This window comes from Hyaena hyaena, unplaced genomic scaffold, assembly GCF_003009895.1.
Source record: "Hyaena hyaena isolate Hyena2069 unplaced genomic scaffold, ASM300989v1 scaffold_665, whole genome shotgun sequence".
NCBI lineage: Eukaryota > Metazoa > Chordata > Mammalia > Carnivora > Hyaenidae > Hyaena > Hyaena hyaena.
In genome coordinates this window covers 979,427-1,004,153 of record NW_024081300.1, presented here as the reverse complement: position 1 = coordinate 1,004,153, position 24,727 = coordinate 979,427, and the positions used below count along the sequence as shown (strand labels likewise).

The 24,727-nt window shown below is 40.6% G+C and overlaps 1 protein-coding gene across 2 annotated transcripts; it reads left to right on the top strand.

Annotated features, from left to right (window-relative positions):
- Window positions 1-127: 127 nt before the first annotated feature.
- On the top strand, window positions 128-24,133 carry THOC7 (THO complex 7). 2 transcript variants are annotated; one of them, XM_039217087.1, is made up of 8 exons: window positions 128-232; window positions 17,310-17,427; window positions 18,337-18,464; window positions 18,780-18,866; window positions 21,150-21,207; window positions 22,433-22,499; window positions 22,582-22,651; window positions 23,809-24,133. In XM_039217087.1, the coding sequence occupies exons 1-8, from the start codon at window positions 214-216 to the stop codon at window positions 23,874-23,876; spliced, it is 615 nt and encodes a 204-aa protein (XP_039073018.1). In that variant the 5' UTR covers window positions 128-213; the 3' UTR covers window positions 23,877-24,133. The 2 variants fall into 2 exon arrangements, with proteins under 2 accessions (XP_039073018.1, XP_039073019.1); XM_039217088.1 differs by lacking the exon at window positions 18,780-18,866.
- The last annotated feature ends 594 nt before the right edge of the window (window positions 24,134-24,727 follow it).

Genomic DNA, 24,727 nt, shown 5'->3' with positions numbered 1-24,727 from the left:
GCGGGGAGCGCGGGGTGCGCGGGGAGCGCGGGTCCCGCGGCGGCGGCGGCGGCGGCGGCGGCGGCGCGGCGCGGCTCAGGCGTCGGAGCGGGCGGCCGCGGGCGCCGCCGCCTCCTCCTCCATGGCTGTTTACCCGGCTGCATTGTGGGAGTTTGACCTCCGCCGCCGCCAACCGCCGCCTCAGCTTGCGCCGCCGCCGCCGCCGCGCACGCCATGGGAGCCGTGACTGACGGTGAGGCCCGCTCGCCGCCACCCTGGCCCGCTGCACCGAGCCCTTCGGCCTCCCTGGCCTTCCCCGAGCCCCCCCCCGGCCTCCTCCGGGAGCCCCTCGGCCTCCGCGATCAGACCCTTCGGAGTGCCGGCCTTTTCCCGGCCGCCTCGGCCGAGTCCTTCGGGCCTCTCCCCGGACCCCCTGCTCCCCCTGGAACTCCCGGCCGGAGCTCGGCCCAGGCCCGGGGGGCGGTGTGCTGGGAGGATGGTCGCGGGGCCGCGAGCACACGTGGGGGGCCCGGGAACGGTGGCAAGGGTGCGTGGGCGGGTGGTACCAGGAAGGGGTCCAGGCCGTCGGCGGATGTGGTGAGGGAGCATTTGGTGAGAATATGGGGTCCGAGCAGTGGCGGAGGGGAGGCAGGGGTGGGGACCCTGCCGCCCCCGGGTCCCGGAGGGCCCGCGGAGGGGCTGGACGGTGTGAGAACTTGAGGTCTCGGGCCAAGGCCGGACAGCGAGAGCAGTTCCAGGGGTGTCAGCGTAATGAGGGTGACACCTGGAGGGGTCTTCTGGACAGGCTGCGGAGGCCCCCAGACAATGGGGTGGATGGCAGCGAGGCCTGAGGACTAGTTCTGGGTTGGAGGTAGGGACAGTTATCTGAAAAGATAGATGTGGACAAGGTATCTGGACAATCGAAGAGTGGGCTTGAGGGATTTAGGAGGAGCCAATGCAGGGATGGGGCCGCCTACGGTAGAGCAAGACAATAAATGATGGGTTTGGGTGTATTTACGTGTTGCGTTGGGTGGTCTGTAGGCGGGAATGGGGGGAGGGTCGGCAGGCAGATGCTGGGTTTGTGGAAGGTTGTGAGGACAGTTTGGGGAAAGTGGACCTTTGTGAGGAGAGACCCAGGGTCTGGGGACTGAGCAGAAATAAAATAGAGTGTCACCTTGGGGAAGGTGGACAGGCCTGATGGGCAGCCGGAGGGAGATCCTAAGAAGGAAGGGGTTTTGGGGCGCCAGTGAAGTTAAGCGTCAGTTAAGCATTCGACTTCCGCTCAGGTCGTGATCTCACGGTTCGTGGGTTCGAGCCCCGCGGGCTCTGTGCTGACAGCTCAGCTCAGAGCCTGGAGCCTGTTTCAGATTCTGTGTCTCCCTCTCTCTCTGACCCTCCCCTGCTCTCTCTCTCTCTCTCTCTCAGAAATAAAACATTAAAAAAAAAAGGAAGGAAGGAGTTCAGTTAAGGAAAAAGGAAGTTCTTTGCCATGTGGGAAGGGAATGTAATGTCTAGGATGCTGGGTGTATCTGCCGAGAGGGTGACCAGTAAGGGTACATGCCTGTGGAGAGGCTGCTTGTGAAAAGTTGGGGGGTAGACAGGATCCCCGCAGGAAAGGGCCAGCAATGGGAAGAAGAAGCATAAGCCAGCATTTGCAACAAGTAGTGAAGTGGGAGGCTCTTATTAAAGGTCCAGGAACTCCATGGCAACTGTTATCCTTGCTTCATTCCAGTTTTATTTACTGCTTCTGGGCTAGGCCTTGGAATTACAGTCCAGAACCAAAAGGCAAGGCCTTTTCCCTCTCTCAGGTTGCACTGGGGTGAAAAGACACCTTGGATAATTAGTTTTAAGGGTGGCACGTGTTACCACAGGGCAAGTACAAGGTTGGCAATTGTAGGAACATGCAGCAAAGATGGCTTATCCATTCTTGAACACCGGCCTCCCTGAGACAGTTACTTTTAATCCTATTTTTTAAATATTTATTTTTGAGAGAGTGCAAGCTGGGCGGGGGGGGGGGGGGGGGGGGTGGAGTGCAGACAGAGGATCCGAAGCTGGCTCTGCACTGACAGGCTGACAGCAGCAAGCCCGATGTGGGGCTCGAACTCACGAAGCCACCCCAGAGCCCCTTAATCACATTTTTGAAGAAGAAATCGTTGTAGTTGGACTGGTGTTCCAGGTGGGGAACCACTTATGCACAAGCCCCAAAGTGTTGGAAGAACTGAAAGATGACCAATGTTGACTAGAATTTACAGAATTATGGGGTGCCTGAGTGGCTCAGTCAGTTGTGCACCTGGCTTCCGCTCAGGTCATGATCTCACAGTTCATGGGTTTGAGCCCCACTCGCACTCTGTCTCTCAAAAATGAATACATGTTTAAAAAGTTTTTTTAAGTTATAGCCAGAGATTCCTAAGGACAATGGGAAACAATTTAACATTGGTGTGGTGCGATCAGATTTACATTTAAAAACAACAAACACAACAAAAAACCCACCTCCACACTCCAGTATGTGAAGAATTGATGAGGGGAAGTGAGGAGTTAAGTTCTCTCTAACATTTAAATAGTATTCATGATGTGTCAAGGAGTGTTCTAATCATTAACTCCACTTTACAGATGAAACTCAGACACAAGGAGGTTAAGTAACTTGCACAAGTTTGCACAGTTGGTAAGTTGCAGAGCCTGAGCTCAAAGCCAGGCAGTCTGGCTTGTCCCTCACTACTGTGTACCCAGTCTCTCAGCTACTGCCGCACTAGTCCTAGTAAGAGATAACAGGAGCTCAAAGAGGGATACAGAGAAGTAGAATAAGGTAGAATGTCAGGATTGATTGGGTGGATGTGAGGGGAAGAGCTGAGGATTAATCCAGGCTTCTGATTTGAGTGAGTGTGTGCTTATATGTGCTACTTCTGTATTTACGGAGGTAGGGTCATCATGGAAGATGGGAAAGGGAGTTCTGGTAACCATATTAACTTCAGTCAAGTGCCCCAACCCCCCACATAGCCTGAGAGGCCACAGGAATCCCCACTTCGCTGCTTAAAAGCTATCTGACCTTGTGTAGGTTAATTAACCTCTTTGAGCCTGTTTTATTCTCAATAAATGGGGATAATAAGAAAATCTACCCCATAGGGTTGTTTAGAAGTTTAAATGCCATACAACTTGTAAAGTGCTTTGCCCTGAGTCCTACATATAGTCATGTTCAGCAAATACTATTAAATGTAAGAATTGGTTTACTCGTCTCTTCTCCGTTTTCCTTTGATGAGGACTGTGCCTTCTCTATCTCTGTATTTGCACAGATTGCCCTTTCCAGCTTGGTGACTGTCATTTATTCTCCAAGACCCACCTCAAACGTTCACCTCTTTTCTTTTTAGAACCAGTTGATCATTCGCCTGTTAACCTATTGCTGTTGTAGCCTCAGTACTTAATTCACTTAAATGATACATTCTAGAAAATATTTAAGGCAGCTCACCATAATGTGAAAACATGAAATATAGATGAGAAAATGGCAAAAATGAGCATTGAAAGTTAGGGAAGACAGGAGAAATTAGAAGTGGGGTGATCCTCGGGGCGCCTGGGTGGCTGAGTCAGTTAAGCATCAGACTTCGGCTCAGGTCATGATTTCACGATTCGTGGGTTCAAGCCCTGCCTCAGCCCCTCTGTGCTGACAGCTAACTCAGAGCCTGGAGCCTGCTTCAGATTCTGTATCTCCCTCTCTCTCTGACCCTCCCCTGCTCACGCTGTCTCTCTCAGATATAAATAAAACATTTAAAAAAATTTTTTTTAAAGAGATGGGGTGATCCTCAAAATGTAAAAGGTAAACTCTGGTACATTAATTAAGACAGCTGGAAATGACTCTTGTTTCTCTACTAGTCCATAGCAAGAAGCAGAACCTGGTCCACTGCACTGTCTGATCTTGTGTACAGGAGAGAAGGCAATGTTAAGTACACAGCATAAGCAGTTCTTTGTGATTTAAACGCTAGAGAAAAAGTTGATCTTTAGGGTGCTCATAAAGATGAGCCAGTGTCATATCTGTAATCTCTTATCAGTACTGATGACCGTAGGGCTGTTGCTTAGCACATCCCTGACTAGGTCAGAGAGGGCTAACTCACCATTTAGAAAGGCACCCGAAAGCCAATAGGCCGTGTGGTTTAGGTGAATACTTCTGCTGGTCTGCCTTAATTCAGAGCTAGGTTTGTTTGCTAATTTCTGTTAAGAATACTTAGATCATAGAAGAAAGGATGAACTACAACCATTTCAGGCAAAACGGACACTGAACTATAGATACTATAGATATTGTCCAAGACAACTTATTATGAACACTGAACTTATCTATGGACTGAACTGTAGATATTATCACCAACACTACTCTGTAAACATGGTTTTCCTCAAATGAGCTTTTGGCAAAAATCAGGCAGAAGTGAGTAGTGCGTATGATAGGTCAACAAATGTGTATTGCATACCTTCTAGGCCCAATTCATGGTGCTGTCTATAGCAGTAAACTAGCAAGGAAGACCCAGCTTCTGCTTGACAGACAGAAGCAATAGAATAAAATCAAGTAAATAAGATCATTTCTGAGAAAGAACATAATGAAGTTCTGAAATAAGTTCTGAGAAGGAACTGGATGGAATATGAAAGAATAATGGGGGAGGGCTGGCACCAGTCAGGTATGACCTCTCTGAAAAGTAACCTTTAAGACCGAGAGGGGTCAACCCTGTGAAGAGACCAGGAAAGTATTCAAGACAGGCTGCAACTAGTGCAAAGGCCTGAGGTGAAAATAAGGTCTATGCCCTTTAGAGAAGATAAGGAATAAGGTTAAGAAGTAAGATAAGAGCTACTATCCAGGTGGGCCAGTAGGGATATGATAGAAAAGGAGGTCAGAGAAGTAAACAGGAGGTCAGCCAGAGCCTTGGAGATTGGATTGTCTCTGCGGGTACTTAGATCTGATTGGACGGTTTTAGGCAGAAACATTGAGTGATACCATACTTTTTTTTTTTTTTAATATTTATTTATTTATTTTGAGAGAGGTGAGACAGAATCCCAGTTAGGCTCTGCGCTGTCAGCACAGAACCTGATGCGGGGCTCAATCTCAGGAACCGTGAGATCATGACCTGACCCAAAATCAAGAGTCAATGCCCTACTGACTGAGCCACTGAGGGAGCCCTCCCACACTTCTTTTTGATCTTTCAGGGTTGCTGTGTGTGTAGAGAATGAATTCTAGGAAGTTAAGCATCAAAGCAGGGAGGCCAACATGAAATATCATAAGAGTCAAGGTGGCTTTAGATTAAATGACGGCAGCAAGGAAGACTGAGGAGTGAGCTGGATAGCTCAGTCATCTGAAAAGTTATGTCTCTGGAGCCTAAAGGACAGCTAATGCCCTCTTACAGATTTGAGGTGCCTGGCAAGGTGCCATGCCTTCATGTAATACATACAGACTTGTCTATCCAGTTGGACTGGGAGCTCTTGGAGAAGAAGCTCTTTAATCCCTGCATCCTGTACAAGGACACTTTGGTTAATTTGAGAAAGTGCTGTCCTCAGAGGGAAGTAGAGAGACACTATATTTGTTATCTGTGGACACTGAACTATAGATAATATCACCAACACTACCATTTTATAGATGGAAATAGAGGTCCTGGGAAGTTAGTGACTTACTGTCACATAACTAGTTCTTGGCAAAGCCATTCTCTTTCCTCCCCTGATGCTACCCGGTATTTTGGCTAACTGCAAAACAGTTGAAATGTTGTCACTGTTAATTTAGATAGAGACAGAATGTGAGCAGGGGAGGGGCAGAGAGAGAGAGAGGGAGACACAGGCTCCAGTCTCTGAGCTGTTAGCACAGAGCCAGATGCGGGACTTGAACTCAGTGATCATGAGATTATGACCTGAGTTGAATGAAGTCGGACGCTTAACCGACTGAACCACCCAGGCTCTCCCATTGTCACTGTTAATTTAAACTATATTCACAGTTTGCATTTTATATGTGTTAATTTAAAGGGTGTTAAACAGTGTTAGTACCCTGATAGAATCATTTCAGAAGCACTTTTTACAGTACAGAGAACAATATATATTGATGTGCCAGAGCACAGATGGGAGATGGGAGTGGGGTGGCAGGGGGCGGGGCTGTGGCTCTATATCCCATATAATAGAGCTTGTTGGTTTTAACAGTAGTGTTTTCAATTGAGGCGAATTTAGTATATAGCATTAGTTTCAGATGTATGATATAATTTGGTATCTGTATTCAGTACAAATGATTGCCTTGATAAACCTAGTTACCATCCATCGGCATGCAACTGACCCCCTTCCCTCGTTTCACCTACCCCGCAATAACCCATTCCCTCTGATAACCGCTAATCTGTTCTCTGTATGGGTTTATATATATATATATATATATAGTTTTTTCACTTATGTTTTAGATGCCACATGTAAGTGAAATCGTATGATATTTGTCTCTGTCTGTTTGACTGTTCCATTTAACATAATACCCTCAGGTATTATGTGGTTTTGCAAGTGACAAGATTTCCTTTTTTATGGCTGAGTGGTATTCTACTGTATATATGTCTTTGTTTTTTAATTAGAAAGTATAATGCTTGAATGCATGCTTGTTAAAACTTGAAATAATGGTTTTTAACATGCCTATGAACAACATGGCAATAATGGTGCGGTGCTGTCACTTTCTAATAACGCGATTGTGTATATTTTTCTATCACTGCAGAGGTGACACTACTCCTGGGTAGAAGGAACATAATAATATGCACTTTATAGGGTTTCTTGAAGAGTGAGGGGTGATAATACATGTAAAGCACTTTGAAATTGAAGGGCTAATTTGTTGTCCAAACCAGGATACTTTACAGAGTGAAAGGAACAAACAAGATGTATGGTCATCACATAGGAGTGTTAAACCCGGTACAAATGCCTGCTGCTACTATTATTCCTATTGCATTTGCATATCCAATGTTAATTAGGCATTCGTGGTCATGGAGTTTGTTTGGCTTTTTTTTTTTTTTTTCCCACTAGTGCCAGTGGATTTGACTACTTTGTTCCCTCCACTGTGATCCCAGCACAGGGGCTCCAGATACAGCATGAGTATTAAATAACATTTCTTTAGCCAAGATAACATGGTTTCTCGAAGCAAGATTGGAGTTTCAACCTTGACTCTGTAAGCACCTTACTCTATATAGCTAAGTAAATCTAGAGATAAACAAAGGACCTCAACACTGTTTTTCTTGCTTTTTAAAAAAGTTTTGATTTGGGGCACCTGGGTGGCTCAGTCAGTAAAGGCTTTGGCTCAGGTCATGATCTCTCTCACAGGTCGTGGGTTCAAGCCCCACATCGGGCTCTGTGCTGACAGGTCAGAGCCTGGAGCCGGCTTCGGATTCTGTTTCCCTCTCTCTTTACCCCTCCCCAACTCATGCTCTGTTTCTCTCTGTTTCAATAATGAATAAAACTTTTTTTTTAGGTTTTTTTTAAGTTTTCAAACAAATGAAAAAAATTTTTTTAAGTTTTGCTTTAGGTAATTTACTTCGGCATCAGCAGTGTATTTAGACTAGCTCTGCATATCTCACGAGAGATCAGTATTTATTTTTTTTAACTTTTTTAAAATGTTTTATTTATTTCTGAGACAGCTTAAGCAGGGGAGATTCAGAGAGAGAAGGAGACACAGAATTCAAAACAGGCTCCAGACTCTGAGCTAGCTGTCAGCATAGAGCCCGACACAGGGCCCAAACCCAGGAACTGTGAGATCATGACCTGAGCCAAAGTCAGACGCCCAACTGACTGAGCCACCCAGGCGTCCCAAGAGATCTGTATTTAAATGGAGAAAGCAAACCATCATATTTACTGTTCTTTCCACTGCCTTTTTGTGACTTCTTTATATTGTTGGCATTCAAAATTGTTATAGTGATTTTAAGCTTCTTGAAAGGTGTTATTTTACCATAAGTAATCTAAAACAATGAGATACATATAATTCAGCTTAATAACCCGTGAGCAGTGGTGATCCAGTGAGAAATCTAACAGGAGTCTGCATGCACACTGGTTTTGCATGGCCCTAGTCTCTTTTGTTATCAGTCAGGTCAAGCCAGTTTTCTTTTTTCCTGTTAATACATCATAGATTTATTAAAGGCATTGAATAGAACTTTTAATGAAGAAGAAATGAAAAAAAAATACCTCAAAATGACCAATAAGCTCATTCTCCAGCACTAAGTAGCAAGTGAAAACCCCTCCCCTCTTTACCTTCCATGGCTAATCTCTCTTCCCAAGGCTAATCATTAAAAATTGTGTGTGTGTGTGGTGTGTGTGTATGTGTGTGCATGCGTGCTCAGAATGATATTTTTAGTGCCTGTAAAGGGTAAAAAAGCACTTTCTCTAGTGCCAAACTTCTGAGTTTGGGTCTCAGCTCTACTCCTTATTTCTGGTGACTAATTTGAGCAACTTTCACTTCCTTCACGGATTAAATAGGGGTAGTAATATCTACTTGGTAGGACTATTGTGAGGATTTAGTGTGTTTATATGTGAAAAGCACATAGCATATTGCAAGCATTATGTATGTGTTAGTTGTAGGCCACTATGTATACATACTTTAAAATTATATGCAAACACTTATAAACTCCTGTGTTGTACTTTTTTTTTCCCAAGTAGGCTCCATGCCCAGTGCAGAGCCAAGCACAGGACTTGAACTCATGACCCTGAGATCAAGAGTTGGATGCTTAACTAACTGAGCCACCCATGCACACCTGTGGTATACTTCTATAATTGTTACATCTTAGAACTCTTTCTAATACATCTTGGGGTTCTTTCTACCTCATTATTGTGTATCAATATCTAGTATTATATTTTTAAAATTCATTCTCTACCAAGCATTTAGTTATTTCCAGGTTTTTTCTCTTACAAGTAGTGTCTAATGGAGATACTTGTACAGATGTCTTCACACACCTGTGGGAATAATTTCTAGAAGTCAGGTCAAAGAATATATGTATTTTTAATTTTGATACATATTGCTACATGGCTCTAGTAGCCAGCTGTTTCAAGTTCATTCTGGCTCAAAGTGTTAAATAAAATCTTTTTTTTTTTTTAATGTTTTATTTATTTCTGAGAGAGATAGACACAGAGTGAGCAGAGGAGGGTCAGAGAGAGAGGGAGATACAGAATCCGAAGCAGTCTCCAGGCTCTGAGCTAAATGTCAGTACAAAGTTCGACGCGGGCCTCGAACCCACCAACCGTGAGATCATGACCTGAGCCGAAGTCAGATGCCTAACCTACTGAGCTGCCCAGGCACCCCAACAAAATGTTAAATACAATGTTATCCCTTCCTCCCGTTTTCAGTTTGGACCCAGAGTGTTTAGGAACACCAAGAAAACTTCAGTGGTGCATTTCTGTGCTAACAGAATTCTTTGCTCAATTGCCTTTAGAAAGGGAATGCTAATCTTCACTAGACCTTCACTAGGTCACAGGATTGCTGTTTCCTAAAATCCAGTGAGATTGCTGTGCTATAAGGTCTAGCAGTTTAGGGAGGCACACTTGAGGGGGGCTTTGCCCTCGGAGGGAGTTACATTCAAAGTGAGGCTCCTGCCACTGGTTGTCAAGCCTTGACCTGTCCCTAAAGAAGCATTTTGAAAGTTACCCCCCCCCATTATCTTCCATTTTCCTGTTATCTTCCATTGTTTTCCCTTTTCCTGTTTTGAATATTTGTCCCAAGGTGTTCTGAGACCTTGTTTTGTAATCAAGGTTTTAATAACAGTGATGAATTTTGAAAAGAATGTCAGTCTGGGTTTAAGAGAGATTGTCTTTTCCGTGAGAAAATGAGAGCACAGCAAAACTGGCTGTCATCTGACCCAAGGCATGGATGAGGAGAGTTGGTCTAGGGACTTTAAGGCAGCCATTTCTTCCTGCCTCTCTGTTTGTAGAAAATGGAGTATTAAAAATCTAACCCCTTGAAAGGACTTTTTGAGGATTATTTAGCGTCTTAAGTAATTACATATTTCTTCCAGGTAAATAGGTCAGCATATAAGAAAGGGTTCTAAAATGCATCCCAATTTGGTGAGTAAATACTTGCTTGTCAGCATACATGTGTCATAACTGATTTTAAAGTGATTTTGGGGGGCACCTGGGTGGCTCAGTCGGTTGAGCATTGACTATGGCTCAAGTCATGATATTTTTTCTTTTTTTTCATTTTTTTATAGTTTATATATTTTTTGAGACAGAGACAGAGCATGAGCGAGAGAGGGGCAGGAAGAGAGGGAGACACAGAATCTGAAACAGGCTCTGAGATGCCAACACAGAACCCAATGCGGGATTCAAACCCACGAACTGCAAGATCATGACCTGAGCTGAAGTCAGATGCTTAACCAACTGAGCCACCCAAGCGCCCCTTTAAAAAAAATTTTTTTTGAATTTTTTTTTATAGTGGCTCAGGTCATGATCTTGCAGTTCATGAGTTCAAGCCCTGCATCAGGTTCTGTGCTGACAGCTCAGAGCCTAGAGCCTATTTTGGATTCTGTGTCTTGCTCTCCCTCTCTCTGCCCCTCCCCTGCTTGTACTCTGCCTTTCTCAAAAATAAATAAACATTAAAAAATTTAAAAAATAAAGTGATTTTGAATGGCAGACTGTGGGTATAATTACAGTGCAATATATAACTGAATCCAGTAGGCTATCTTCCTGCAATCCTAAAGTCAGGCGGAAAACCACCATCTCAGGACACATGAGGTATTTGGGGTTGAAGACCCAAGGAAGCACTCATCCTCATAGTCAGTAAAGAAAGCAATCATGACAACTAAGGAATAATATTGGTAACATCATTAAAATAGTTTCTAAGCCATGTCTACTGTTTTTATAGCGTGGGCCAAGGCCTGTCCAAATTATTAATATTAGCGTTTAAGTTGCTTATAGAGAGCTTCAAGCATGATGATAATTTTTAAAGTCAATGTATATAGTAAGCAAAGTATGTTTTAGGTGTGTTCAGCCTAGCACTAATTGATGATGCACCATTAAAAATAATGATGCCCAGGTCATCTGTGTTAGGAACCATCAGCAGCCTATCTTTACATTAAAAAAGTTTTTTAATGTCTTTTATTTATGTTTGAGAGAGAGATAGAGACAGCGTGAGCAGGGGAGAGTCAGAGAGAGGGAGACAGAATCTGAAGACAGGCTCCAGGCTCTGAGCTACCTCTCAGCACAGAGCCTGGAGCCTGCTTTGGATTCTGTGTGTGTGTGTGTGTGTGTGTGTGTGTGTGTGTGTGTGTGTGTGTGTGTGTGTCTCTCCCCTCCTCCTCCCCTGCTCATGCTCTGTCTCTCTCTCTCTCTCTCAAAAATAAATAAACATTTAAAAAAATAAAAAGAAAATGCTGTTTTCAAACTGGCACTGTACCCTTTTACTGCTATTGGAGCTATGCTGTGTACTTTATTTATGTTATTTCAGGAATTTTTATTCCCAGAGAATTTTCTAGGCAACAACTGTCTATGCAGTTTAAGCTGGAGATACTGTGACCTTGCAGTATGAAGCCTGAGACAGAAGCAAATTTGGGAGAAATCATAACTAGTTGAAACTCTGTATGAATAAGTGCATAATATATATCTGTGTAGTTGTATAGATGTATCTATAGATATACCTCCACAATGTTTACTCACTTTTTAGGATTTTTAGGATGATACAAATTGTGGATTAAATTTAACATAAAGAGGGGTACCTGGCTGGGTCAGTCGGTAGAGCCAGTGACGCTTGATCTCAGGGCTGTGAGTTTGAGCCTCACATTGGGTATGGAGATTATTTAAAAATAAAATCTTAAAACATTTTTTAATATATGGAGCATCTAGGTGGCTCAGTCATTTAAGCTTCCAACTCTTGACTTTGGTTCAGATTATGATCTCACAGTTTGTGTCAGGCTCTGTGCTGACAGCACACAGCTGTTAGGATTTCTCTCTCTGCCTCTTCCCTACTTGCTCTCGGTTTCTCTCTCATGTGTGCACTCTCTCTCTCTCTCAAAATAAGTAAACATTTTTAAAAAATTAACATAGGAGCACCTGGGTTTCTCAGTCATTTGACCGTCTGATTTTGGTTAGGATCATGATCCCAGGGTCATGGGAGCAAGCCCTGGTGTCAGACTCCAAGCTGAGCATGGAGCCTGCTTAATTTTCTCTCTCTCTCTCTCTCTCTCTCTCTCTCTCTCTCTTCTGTCTCTCTCTCCTCTCTCATTCTTTTTGTCTCCCTCTGCCCCCCTCCCCCACTCAATATCGCTCTCTAAAAATAAAAAATCAAAAATAAATTAGCATTAAAAGAACTAAACATGTATGAGTAGCTTTTTTTTTCCTTTTTCTTTTTTGCTTTCCCACTATGAAAAGGCATTGTGCTCCTTTGTGTAATTTCATTTCTATAAAGTTTCACAGCAGCATTCCTTCAAAGTGGAGATGTTATTCCCATTTTACAGAAGTTTTATTCCCATTTTACAGATGAAGTGAAATTTGGTGCCACACACCCAACAAACACTGTATGTTTGGTCCCAGTTTTTTTGACTTTGGCCCAGGGGTTTGGCTGTGAAGAAATGCCCTTGGAAGGAAGAGGCTGGATTGGGAGAAGGGCCTGGGAGAAGGTGCCTTGACAGGGAATCCCCGGTGCTACTGGAATCGGTCCCACCACACTCCTACTCAGGTCACCTCGGCATTGGCCCCTGCCTTTTACTAAGCAAGGCTCTGCTTAGTCCTAACCTGGCCTCAGGACCTGTGGTGTTTTTGTTTGTTTGGTTTTGGGTTTTTTTGAGAGAGAGAAAGAAAGACAGAACTCCAAGCAGGCGCCACACTGACAGCAGAGAGCCCCATATAGGGCTTGAACTCACAAACCATGAGATCATAACCGGAGCTGAGGTCAGCCACTTAACTGACTGAGTCACCCAGGAGCCCCAGGACCCGTGATTCTACTCTCTAATTTTCATGCCACTTTAGCTCCTACTGGCTATGCCTTGATAGACTCCTAACAGCTTCCCTGCCTATGGGCTTTTCCCAGCTGCAGTCCTCAGCTTAATCCTCCTAGAAAGTCCTGCTCCTGAATCCTTAGCAATTCCCAGGTGCCCACCAGCAAGGTGCAAGTCTGCTGGCTTGGCATTCACTAGTGGAGACTCACACATTCTGACGTCTAACTGCCTTTCTGTCCGTGGCTCCCAAGATTTGTCCAGCCTCCCTCATGTTCTCATGTGTACACATCCTACATCCAGTCTCTCATTCCCCACCTCTGCTGGAGCTCACAGCTTTCTCCCAACCTGGGGCGGGGGGCACAGGGAAAGGACTTGAGCTTGCTTTATTTTTTCTTTTTTTTTTTCTTTTTAAAAATTCATTTGTTTATCTAAAGATTTTATTTTTTTTAAGTAATTTCTACACCTGACATGGGGCTTGAACTCACAACCCAGAGATCAAGACTGAGCCAGCTAGGTGCACCCTTTGTTTTTTCTTTTTCTTTTTTTTTTTCAACAGCTTTATTGAGGTACAATTTTAAACAAAGAACTGCATATTTTATGTATACAATTCATTGCATCTGGACATATTCAAACAGCTCTGATACCATTACCATAATCATACCTTTCTTTTTCAAACAACAGCTAACAGATTTTGAGTGTTCATATGGTTCAAAAATTAAATAATATAAAAAGATATTTCCTCATCTCCTGGTGTGTTCTCTATCCCGCTTACCCTGTCCCTCTCCCTTGGCAACCCCTTCTGTTAGTTTCTTGTATATCATTCTAGGGTATCTGTATGGATATAAGCATATATTCTCATCTCCTCCCATTTATATGTGAAAGGAAACATGCCATACATATTGTCCTCACCTTCATCAAGTTAAGGGATCTCTGTATATCAGTACACAGACATTTCCTCACTCTTTGTTTTTCTATGGCTTCATAGTATTCCATCGTATTCTTGTTCCAAAGTTTATCTAGCCCCCTGTTGATGGAAATATGTGCAAGTTTATCTAGGATTCTTGGGCCAAAGGTAGATGTTATTTGAAGCTTAGGTAGATATTGTTAAAATACCCTTTAGCTTTCTTGGTTGGTAATTTTTAAGTATGAAGAGAGCAGCCCGAATTCCACTTCCGCAATTCCCCCAAGCCAAAGGGGACTGTCCTCCTTAATCTCTTCTACTATGTCTGTGTCACTGATTTAACAGTCTCAGCCTCCTCTGTGTTTGTGTTCATATGCATGTTATTTTTCCACCTAGAGCAAAAGAGCTCAGTTCTTTATGTCACATCCACAGAATTACTGGTACCCTGTAGACACATCTGCTCATTGATCAAGTTTTCATGTCTTTTGTACAAGTAGAGAGATCTCTGCTTTGGACCTGAAAATAATATGGTTGCCTGCTGACCCTTGTTAGTATTTTATTGAAACGAAGCTCTTCAGAGGGCAGATGGTCCGGGGCAGGCACCACAAATCCAATTTAAAAATATTTATTGAGCATCAGAAGTATAAAGACATGGTGTGAGAGGTTGGGGAGGAAACAGTGAATATGACATAAACCCCATGAACGTTTTCCTCAAGTTTATTTGGGCTGTACAGTGTTCAAAACTTTTTTCAAAAACTTTTATAATTGGGATATTACATATATAAATGTACCCAGATCTTAAATATACAACTGGAATGATCACAAAATGTGTTTGAAACGTTTTTATTTGGTCTCCAAACTTTAAAAAGCTCTTGAAAAGCCAGCTCTGGTCATAGTTTCCCTGCTTTGGGTGGGTACTCATTCCCCAATTTTCCTATTCCCTATCCCCTGAATGCATTTATATTTGAAATCCCTGGTCCTCAATGAAGTAGAATGCCCAGGATCTGGGAGGAAGATGGGGTTTGTTGGGGGGTTGGAAGAGCAGAGATAAGAAAACAAGAAGTTGATAGGGCGTCTGGGTGGCTCAGCCAGTTAGACGTCTGACTCTTAACTTTCACTCAGGTCATGATCTCATAGTTCGTATGGTCAAGCCCCACATCAGGCTCCTGGCTGACAGGGTGGAGCCTGCTTGGGATTCTCTCTTCCCCCTCTCTCTCTCTCTCTGTCCCTCCCCGACTGGTACGTGCACTCTGTCTAAAAATAAATAAACTTAAAAAAGGAAAGAAGGAAGGAAGGAAGGAAGAAATTGACCAAAAGAAAAGAAAGGAGAGGAATGGCATTAAACATCAGACTGCTCACCCATCTGGCAGGTGCTCTGTTTCCAGTGCCCAGGAAAGAGATTAACTTTTAACAAAGGTAGAGCATGTTTGTCATAAAAAATAAAACCAATTTATTTTCTGCATTTTAATCTCTTCGAGGACTGTTTTGTCTCAGGCTCCTCACATAACATTGTTGGTGGTCAAAAACTGAAAGCATTAGTTTGTATTTTAAAGTGTAACATTAAAATACCTGATGAATCGAGACCTTCAAAGCCGTGATTCTGAGAACAAAACCCAATTCTAAAAGTGTTTGTCTGATGTTGTCACAGAATAGATTTTAAAACTGCAGCCACCTGCTTTCCAAAGTTTATCTCCGCTGCACCTGCGCTCAGAAATACTTCTGCCTACACACAGGAACTATTGTTCAAAGATTTTGCTGTTGATTCATCATCCAGGCTCTCCAGGAATTATTCCCACTTTAAAATTTATTTTTAAAAAATCATGCACATGGTGAAAAACAAACACAATTCTGCAAAACGATACAGAAAATTTTTTCACATTGCTGCAAAATGAGATAGCAAATTAATTTTTCTCATCTTTGTAGTCCCTTTCACCAGAAGAAACTACTATTACCAGTTTCCTGTGTTCCTTCCAGAGATATTCTTTGAATACATAAAAACATACATGTGTGATATACACACACATGCACACAGGCACATACACAAAACCTCCTTTTCTACACAGATAGTAGCAAGCTATATGCTTCTCTTCACCTGTTTTGTTTTCATTTCACTTCATGTATCAAAGGAGATTTTTTGGCATCAGTATATACATCCACACTATTCTTTTGACTGCATAATATTACATTATATGAATGTTTCATAACTTAACCAGTCTCTTACTGGTAAATGTTTAGCTTTGCAATCTTTCTACTATGAGCAACACTAAGAACATCCCTTTACATTTATTTTTATGCATGGGTGCATATGTTATCTATGGGATGAATTCCAAGAATTGGAGCTATGGGGTCAAAAAGGTATGTGCATTTTATTTCATTCAGTTTTTGTAACATTTATTTATTTTGAGAGAGAGCGAGAGACCAAGTGAGGAAGGGACAGGGAGAGAGAGAGAGAGAGAGAGAGAGAGAGAATCCCAAGCAGGCTGTACCGTGTAAGCACAGAGCCTGACGTGGGGCTCGATCTCATGTACCATGGTATCATGACCTGAGCCGAAATCAAGTCACTTAACCAACTGAGCCACCCAGATCCTCAGTATGTATGTTTCAAATATTGCTTGTTATCGCCCATTTGCCCTACAAACAGTGTACCAGTTTACATTCCATCAGCGTTTGTAAATGCAGTTTCTCACTATCCTTGCCAACACTTTGTATTAGGTACTTTGATCTTTGAAAATCTGATAGATGAAAATTATGTTTTATTGGTTTTCAATTCGCCTTTCTCTTGTCATGATCCAGGATTATTTCGTCCAGCAAGAACTCTAGCTTCAGGTTGCCAGACAGGCCAACTGGAGCCCCACTTGTAACTCATCATTATCTGACCTGCTCTTGTGTTTCATTTTTTCTTTTCCTTGGAGCAAAAGTGAGACACACTTGCTTTAAAAAAAAAAAAAAAATCTTCATTGGGAAAGAAATATTACAGATGTAATAACTAAATTACACTTTTTTTTTTGATAAATCCATTCCCTTTTCTCTGACCCATCTCTCTTTCTCTTGGCCCAATCTGCCACTACCTCTTTCAAGTCCTTTCTTTCTATGCCTTCTGCTACTACCTCAACTAGTCAGAGTGAGGAACACTTCCACCCTCCTTCTGTGTGGATGAGTTCTTCCAAAAAAAAAAAAAAAAGTCTCCAAAAACTCTGGGTTTATTTCCTTGGTGATACCTGAAAACTCTTTCTGCTCAGCACCCCAGCAAGGCCAGACCCACAAGCGCAGGCTGTAACCCGACCCCTTAGTACATGGCCTGGCACATAATAGACAATAACTGTCTTGATATAGACGTAACAGTACATACATAAATTGCAGTAAAACCTACATAACAAAATTTGCCGTCTTAACCATTTTTAAGTATTCAGTTAGTGGCATGATGTACATTTACATCTCAATGGTTTTCTTTCAGATGAATGAATAAATAGTGGTATCAGTTATTTGTTTCTGAAAGCCAGTAAGAGCCAGACCATCGTTTTAATTCACGTTCTTCTTTCCTCCAGATGAAGTCATACGGAAGCGTCTCCTAATTGATGGAGATGGCGCTGGAGACGATCGGAGAATCAATCTGCTAGTGAAAAGTTTCATTAAATGGTGCAACTCTGGGTCCCAGGAAGAGGGGTATTTATTTCGTCTCACTGTTGTTTCTACACTAATGTCCTGATAAGAGTTTAGACCATGTATACAGCCTATCAATGTTTCAGATTTTCACTCCTCTTCCGAGTCCAATGGAGGCAACTTTGGGTGAATCAACTGTAGATTTTTCTGGTCTTTCTCTTCAGAGGCCTGCTTTATGTTTATTAAAATGTGCAAAAGGTGTAGTGGTAAGAAATGAGGATCACATTTTGGCTCATTAATTTGGTCAATTTTAGCAGATAAGTTAGACAAAATATCTAAGTGACATTTTCTTTTTTTAACTTTTTTTTAAAAGTAAGCTCTAGGCTCAATGTGGGGCTTGAATGCATGACCCCAAGATCAAGAGTCACCTGCGCTACCAACTGAACCAGCCAGGCACCCCGATTTTCCTTTTTTCTCATAAGCTAATAAATTGTTATTGCAAAGCTTCGTACATATTTAAAAATTTTTTTGCCTTAGAAAAATTTCCCTCATTTGAATTAATTTTTCACATAAATCATTGTAAAGAGTGAAAAAATGGTGAAAATAAAATTGTGAGCATAAAAGACATCTTAATTAAAACATTTTGAAATGTATTTTAAACAAAATTCAAACAAGTAGTTGTTTGAATTAAGCTTATAGTGATAAGAACAGCAGTCTCATCTTTGTACTTGTAACTAAAGCAGTTTATAAATTCAAGTACATCACATCTGGAAAAAGAAAACATAAGGGAAAGGTATTTTAAATTATTTTTTAATGTTTATTTATTTTTTAATTATTTTAAATAAAGGAAAGAATTCTCTCAGAACTTGATAGGATTTAATTAACAAATCTTGGCCTATTATATAATGGCTCAACTTTGGTATTTCACAAAAACTTTTATTCTGGTTTTTCTTTCTCTCTCTTTTTCATTAGATACAGCCAGTACCAACGTATGCTAAGCACACTGTCCCAATGTGAATTTTCAATGGGGAAAACTTTGTTGGTATATGATATGAATCTCCGAGAAATGGAAAATTATGAAAAAATTTACAAAGAAATAGGTAAAGAAATGTAAAGTAACTAATGTTTCTATGTCATTTTAATTCTTATGACCTAAAGGAGACAATATCTGCTAACGTTTTTCTTTGGTTTGTGGTAAAATAATAACGTCAATAGAACGAATATAGTAAATGTTAGCTACAAAAATGTATTCTGATATGATACAATACTTTGGGTTACAGATGTGTTTCAAACCACCAGCCTGTATTTTATTAGCACTGGAACTTAATTTAAAAACACATTTTAAAATTGAAAATGGATGGAGATTATACATGTTGTTATACCTGTCTTTAAAAAAAAAAAACCTTTTCACATAGAATGTAGCATTGCTGGAGCACATGAAAAAATTGCTGAGTGCAAAAAGCAAATTCTTCAAGCAAAGCGAATACGAAAAAATCGCCAAGGTAAGGGTTTTGTGGAATTTAGTGTGCAAATGCTTTATTACTGAGTACTATTTTCATGCAGTTTTTAATGTGTGGTAAAATCTTCAGTAAGAATCAACCTGAATTATTAAGAAGAATTAGCAACTAAACTTAATTCTTTAAAGCTATGTTATTCTTTAAAATAGTGGAGAAGGAAGGCTATGCTGAAAAAAAATATGTGGGTTTTTTTTTTTTTTTGGCTTTTTTTGCTGGGTTGTATTGATTATCTAAATATTTCTTACGTATTCATTTTTTCTTTTTACCTTTCAGACCCCTTTGCCTAAATAGTGTTACGGTTAGTCAGCAAAGGCAATTCACACAAGTACACTAGACCTCAAGTTTTGATTGTTATTTGTTTCCAGAAAAGAGAAAAGAACTTAAGCTCAGTGAGTTTTTATTAAGTAAAAAACAAGCAAACATTTGCAAGCTGCCTAAATATCTAATAAGAAGAAGGGTTAAGGTTTAGTTTTGTCCTGATATCTTTTGTTTTTTAATCAGGGTTTGTCCTCATTGCAGTCCATAAAAACTATTCCAAAATAATTTTTAATGGCTGAGGCATCGCTCCTCCTATAATGTAAATCGAAAGACAGGAAGATAAAATATATAATGCATAATCACAATTGTGACCAATGTACGAAAAACTAAAAGGAAATGGAAAATGTTAACGGTTGTTATTTTGGGGCTGTGGGTTTTATGTTTTAGGGTCTTTTTTTTTGTTTTTTGCACTGATCATGTATTCCTTTGTAATCCAAACAAAGTTTTACTAGAAGTCACACTTTTGGTGCACCAGGGTGGCTCAGTCGGTTAAGCACTCGACTTTGGCTCAGTCATGATCTTGCAGTTCATGGGTTTAAGCCCCATATTGTGCTCTGTCCTGACAGCTCAGAGCCTGGAGCCTAGAACCTGCCTCAGATTCTTTGTCTCGCTCTCTCTCTCTGCTCCCTCCCACGTGCAGTCTGTCTGTATCTCTCAAAAATAAATGTTAAAAAATATTTTTTTTAAATAAAGAAATAGAAGTCACACTTTTTTGGGGGCACCTGGGTGGCCCAGTCAGTTAAGCTGTGACTTTGGCTCAGGTCATGATCTCACAGTGTGTGAGTTCAAATCCCATGTCAAGCTCTTTGTTGGCAGCTCAGAGCCTGTGGCCTGCTTAGAATTCTGAGTCTCCCTCTTTCTCTGTCCCTCCCCCATTCTCTCGCTCTTTCTTTCTCTTTCAAAAAAAAAAAAAATTAAAAAAATGTGTTAAGTCGCACTTTCATTGAATTAATATTCAGATTTTCAAAACAATGAATTTTACATTTTAATGAACCAATTAAGGTGTTTAATTCCTAGGGGCACCTGGGTGGCTCAGTCGGTTAAGCATATGACTTCGGCTCAGGTCATGATCTCACCATTTGTGGGTCTGAGCCCTGCATCGGGTTCTGTGCTGACAGCTAGCTCGGATTCTGTAATTTCCTCTCTCTCTGACCCTACCCTGCTTATGCTGTCTCTCTCTCTCTCACAGAAATAATAATTTTTTTAAAAAAAGTTTAATTCCTTATTTTTTAAAAAATGGTTTTTGAATTCGTTCTAAAATATATACAGTCAAGTTCAGTGGCCAATTTAAAACAGGATATACCAATGTATTTATTTATTAATAACAATTCTAAAATCATTTTTAAATGTTTTACAGTGTTTTTTTCTGGATTAACTGAGGTTTTTAAATGAATGCTGCCATTCATCATTTCATAAGAAAGCCTAACAGGAAGTAACAAGGAAACCTGGAAGTCTCAGTGGAACAGAGACAAAGAATTTTATCATTTCTGAATTTTAAGTCATTTCTAAGTTTTTGAAATCTTTACTTTTAGAATGAGAATTAGATGTGTAATTTGCCCTTGTTAAGATCTGAAATTAATGATAGGATATATTTACCTAGCTGATCTTTTCTTTGCTGGGCAAATAGGGAGTAAGATGGTCATCAGACTCAGTCTGCTTAATGATTAATAATCGCTTAAGTTCACTTATACTACGTTGACATCTTATATCCTTCCCAGGGACAGGTAAATGGAAAAACAGGTTGGGAGCAAAAGCCTTTGTTTAAAACTGTCTTGAAATAATGGATCATTATAGTTATAGTCGAACCAAGTGACTCTTTCCATCCTTCAGCGTTTTTATTTCTTTCTGCACTGAGAAAGTGATTAGGGGAGATCTGTGATATTATACATTTTGTTTTCATATCCAGTTTCCAAAAAACCTGAATTTGGTAAATATATTTTTATCTTTCAGAATATGATGCTTTGGCCAAAGTGATTCAGCATCATCCAGACAGACATGAGACATTAAAGTAAGTTTAAAGTTTACTTTGAGGGGCGCCTGGGTGGCTCATTCGGTTGAGCGTCTGACTTCGGCTCAGGTCATGATCTCAAGGTTCGTGGGTTTGAGCCCCACGTCGGGCTCTGTGCTGACAGCTAGCTCAGAGCCTGGAGCCTGCTTTGGATTCTGTGTCACCCTGTCTCTCTGACCCTCCTCTGCTCACACTATCTCTCTCTCAAAAATAAATAAAACATTAAAAAAAATTTTTTTATTCCAAAAAATAAAGTTTACTTTGAAAGAAAGTAATTTTTATACATAAATGTTCACATACCAGCCCATATTCTTCATTTTTATGGGGGTACAAAATATGTTTCAGAAAGGAGGTCAGATCTTCCAAATAACATATTCCAATACTGCTTGATTAAATTTTTTCCTTCCTCCAGTCTTACTGCCTATAGGTCTAAAATAAATACATATAGGGGCACCTCGATGGCTCAGTCAGTTCAGCATCCGACTCTTGGTTTCAGCTCAGGTTCTTGAGTTCAAGCCCCACATCCAGCTCTGTGCTAATAGTGTGGAGCCTGCTTGGGATTCTCTCTCTGCCTCTCTCTCTGTCTCTCTCTCTCTCTCTCTCTCTCTCTCAAAAATAAATAAACTTTAAAAAAATAAATGCATATAATATACATCAAATGAAAATGGGTAAATAAAATATGGTATACTCATATAGTAGAATACTAAGTGAGCAGTGTAAAAGAATAAATTAGATACGCACTTTTTTTTAGATACGCATTTTTTTAAGCTCAGACTTAAAAACACAATCAGTGAAAAGAAAAACAGAAGACATACAATAAATTTAAATTATTCCTAACTTCTGCAATACATGCAGAATAATAACCATTTATAGAAGGTAACCCCCCCATTATATACTACTACTGTATTTAATTTAGAGAGAAATAAATATATGTGTAAAACAGGATTGGTATGATACGGTGATTGCCTGAGTAGGAAATAAGGAAGAAAAAAGGCCAAGGATAGAGAACAGGCAATAAAGTTCTAGGAGTATTTCAAGTTAATCTGCAGTGTTTTATTTCTTTTACCAAGAAAAAAAGAGGAAGAAGACTTCCAACTCCTCTTCCAACTTCTTATTCTTTAAAAAAGTTTTTTTTTTAATACTGTTTGGTAACTAAAATTGAGGCATTAATTGTGAATTCTGTTCCCCTAATTAGCAAAATATAACACTGTTTTATTATTTTCAGGGAACTAGAATCTCTGGGAAAAGAACTTGAGCATCTTTCACATATTAAAGAAAGTGTTGAAGATAAGGTATTTGCACACATATATTGGCCTCTGTGCTATGTGTATGTTTATAGATCAGTGTGCATTAACTCTTTTCTCGTTAACGCAGCTGGAATTGAGACGGAAGCAGTTTCACGTTCTACTTAGTACTATCCACGAACTTCAGCAAACGCTGGAAAGTAAGTAGAAGTCGTCATGGAACGAATGTTTATACTTTTAAGTGATCCAGGGGTGTGCCTTCTAAAATATACATCTGATTGAGAGAGTACACCTGCGGTATGAGAATAGGAGTATAGCTCCATGATGCTAGAAGACATTCATGTAGTTCCAATTTCCATATCTATGCAGAAAAGCCTGAATGTGTAATAATATATGATTTAAATACATAACCAGTGGTTCCCATTAAGAGAAATTCAAGAATGATAGATTTGGAATTCTTCTTGGTTTATTGTAGTTTACTGCTATAAAGTAACAATTGAGGACCCAGGCAGGCAATGGTAAGTGAGTGAATTAGTACATAAGCACATTTGCACAGTCAGCGAATGGAACAGAAGTCTCCAGGAACTAGAGACATGCTGTTTGTATTGACTGTGGCCAATTGGAAATTTCTTTGTTATCTGATCTCCTGATCCTTTTCAAGAAAAGCCCAGGGGTGCCTGGATGGCTCAGTGATTGAGCATCCCACTCTTGATTTTGGATGGAGCCTCACATCAGGTTCTGCACTGACAGAGTGGAGGGAGCCTGCCTAGGACTCTCCCCCTGCCCCCTCCCCCCCTCACATACTTTCTCTCTCTCAAAATAAATAAAGAAAAGGAATGTCTAAAACCTAGATTTTTTAAAAAATGTATTCTCTCACATACATTTTAAAAAGTGTATTCTAGGGGCACCTGGGTGGCTCAGTCAGTTAAGCATTCAACTTCAGCTCAGGTCATGATTTCACAGTTTGTGGGTTCAAGCCCCACTTCGGGCTCTGTGCTGGCGGCTCAGAGCCTGGAGCCTGCTTCAGATTCTGTCTCCCTTTCTTTGCTCCTTCCCTACTCACACTCTGTTTTTGTCTCTCTCCCTGTCTCTCAAAAATGAATAAACATTAAAAAAAAATTTTAATGTATTCCATCACATAAATTTTATACTTTGATTCAACTAGTAGACACCAACAACCAAAACAGCATTTTTGAAACCAAACACTGTATGGGCCGATTACAGTCCTAGGCTGTGTTTCTACAATCTCTGTTTTAGATGTATTGGCTACTAAAGGCTAAAAATGTTGTCGTGTATTCACTAAATATGTAACGTAAGCAAATTTGACTCAAGGTTTATGGTTCTTTCTCAACTGCAGATGACGAAAAGCTCTCCGAAGTAGAAGAAGCTCAAGAAACCAGCATGGAATCAGACTCCAAGGCATAGACAGGTTAATGGTTCACCATTCCCAAGAATACCGAAGTAACAACGTGCTCTCAGTGTGTTTGGAATTTGTTGTGCTCTCGAGATATTTAAAGTTTTGGCAGTGAACTACTTTGCTTTTAAGTAATAATGTACACTTCATTTCTATTTCTTTACACAAAGGAAAAATACTTACGTATAGATTCATTTGTATTGAAATGCCTTTTTTTTTTCTTAAAAGGTAGGAAGCAACATCCCAAATAAAATGTTTTCAAGCCAGATATGTTTTGTGCTCAGCATTATTCTAGGAAGTTTGTAACTGGTAACACTGATTGGCTTATATACTAAGTTGAAGATTGTGAGAAAGTGGCATTTCTAGGATGGGTGTGAGGAAATGAGTCACTCTGGAAATTGTTACCACTTTTGAAAACGGACTTTATGAATAGGCTTCAGGAGGGCTGCAAATCTGTGAAATTATGTACAAAATATGGGTGGTGTATGCTCATTTGGGGAGAGGTTACATGATACTATCAACGGTGGAAGAGGTAACTATAAGATGCAAAGTAAATCAATATACATTGCTTTCAAGATCTCTCTCAAAATGGTTGTTAAATGTTTTGTTAGTATGTTTTCTCCTACCGTTTCATTATGGAGGGGTCATTTTCTGTAGAAGGAATATTGATAAAGAAAAAGTTGTCTCAGAAAAATAGTCTGTTAAGATGGTCTTGCATAAAGGATTTCATAATCCTAAAAACTAAGCTAAGGCTGAACCATTTGTAAGTTTCTTAAGTATGGAACTGAATGTTCGGTACCTGTGAGGTTCCATCCTTATCCATTTCTTTTAGTTCAAGAACATGACAGTTCACATGAATCAT

Bases quoted from the DNA above. Each gene is read 5' to 3' on its own strand.
- THOC7 (XM_039217087.1), top strand. The intron at 18,867-21,149 runs GTAAGGGTTTTG...TTTATCTTTCAG, and splicing joins AATACGAAAAAATCGCCAAG to AATATGATGCTTTGGCCAAA. The intron at 22,500-22,581 runs GTATTTGCACAC...TCGTTAACGCAG, and splicing joins AAGAAAGTGTTGAAGATAAG to CTGGAATTGAGACGGAAGCA.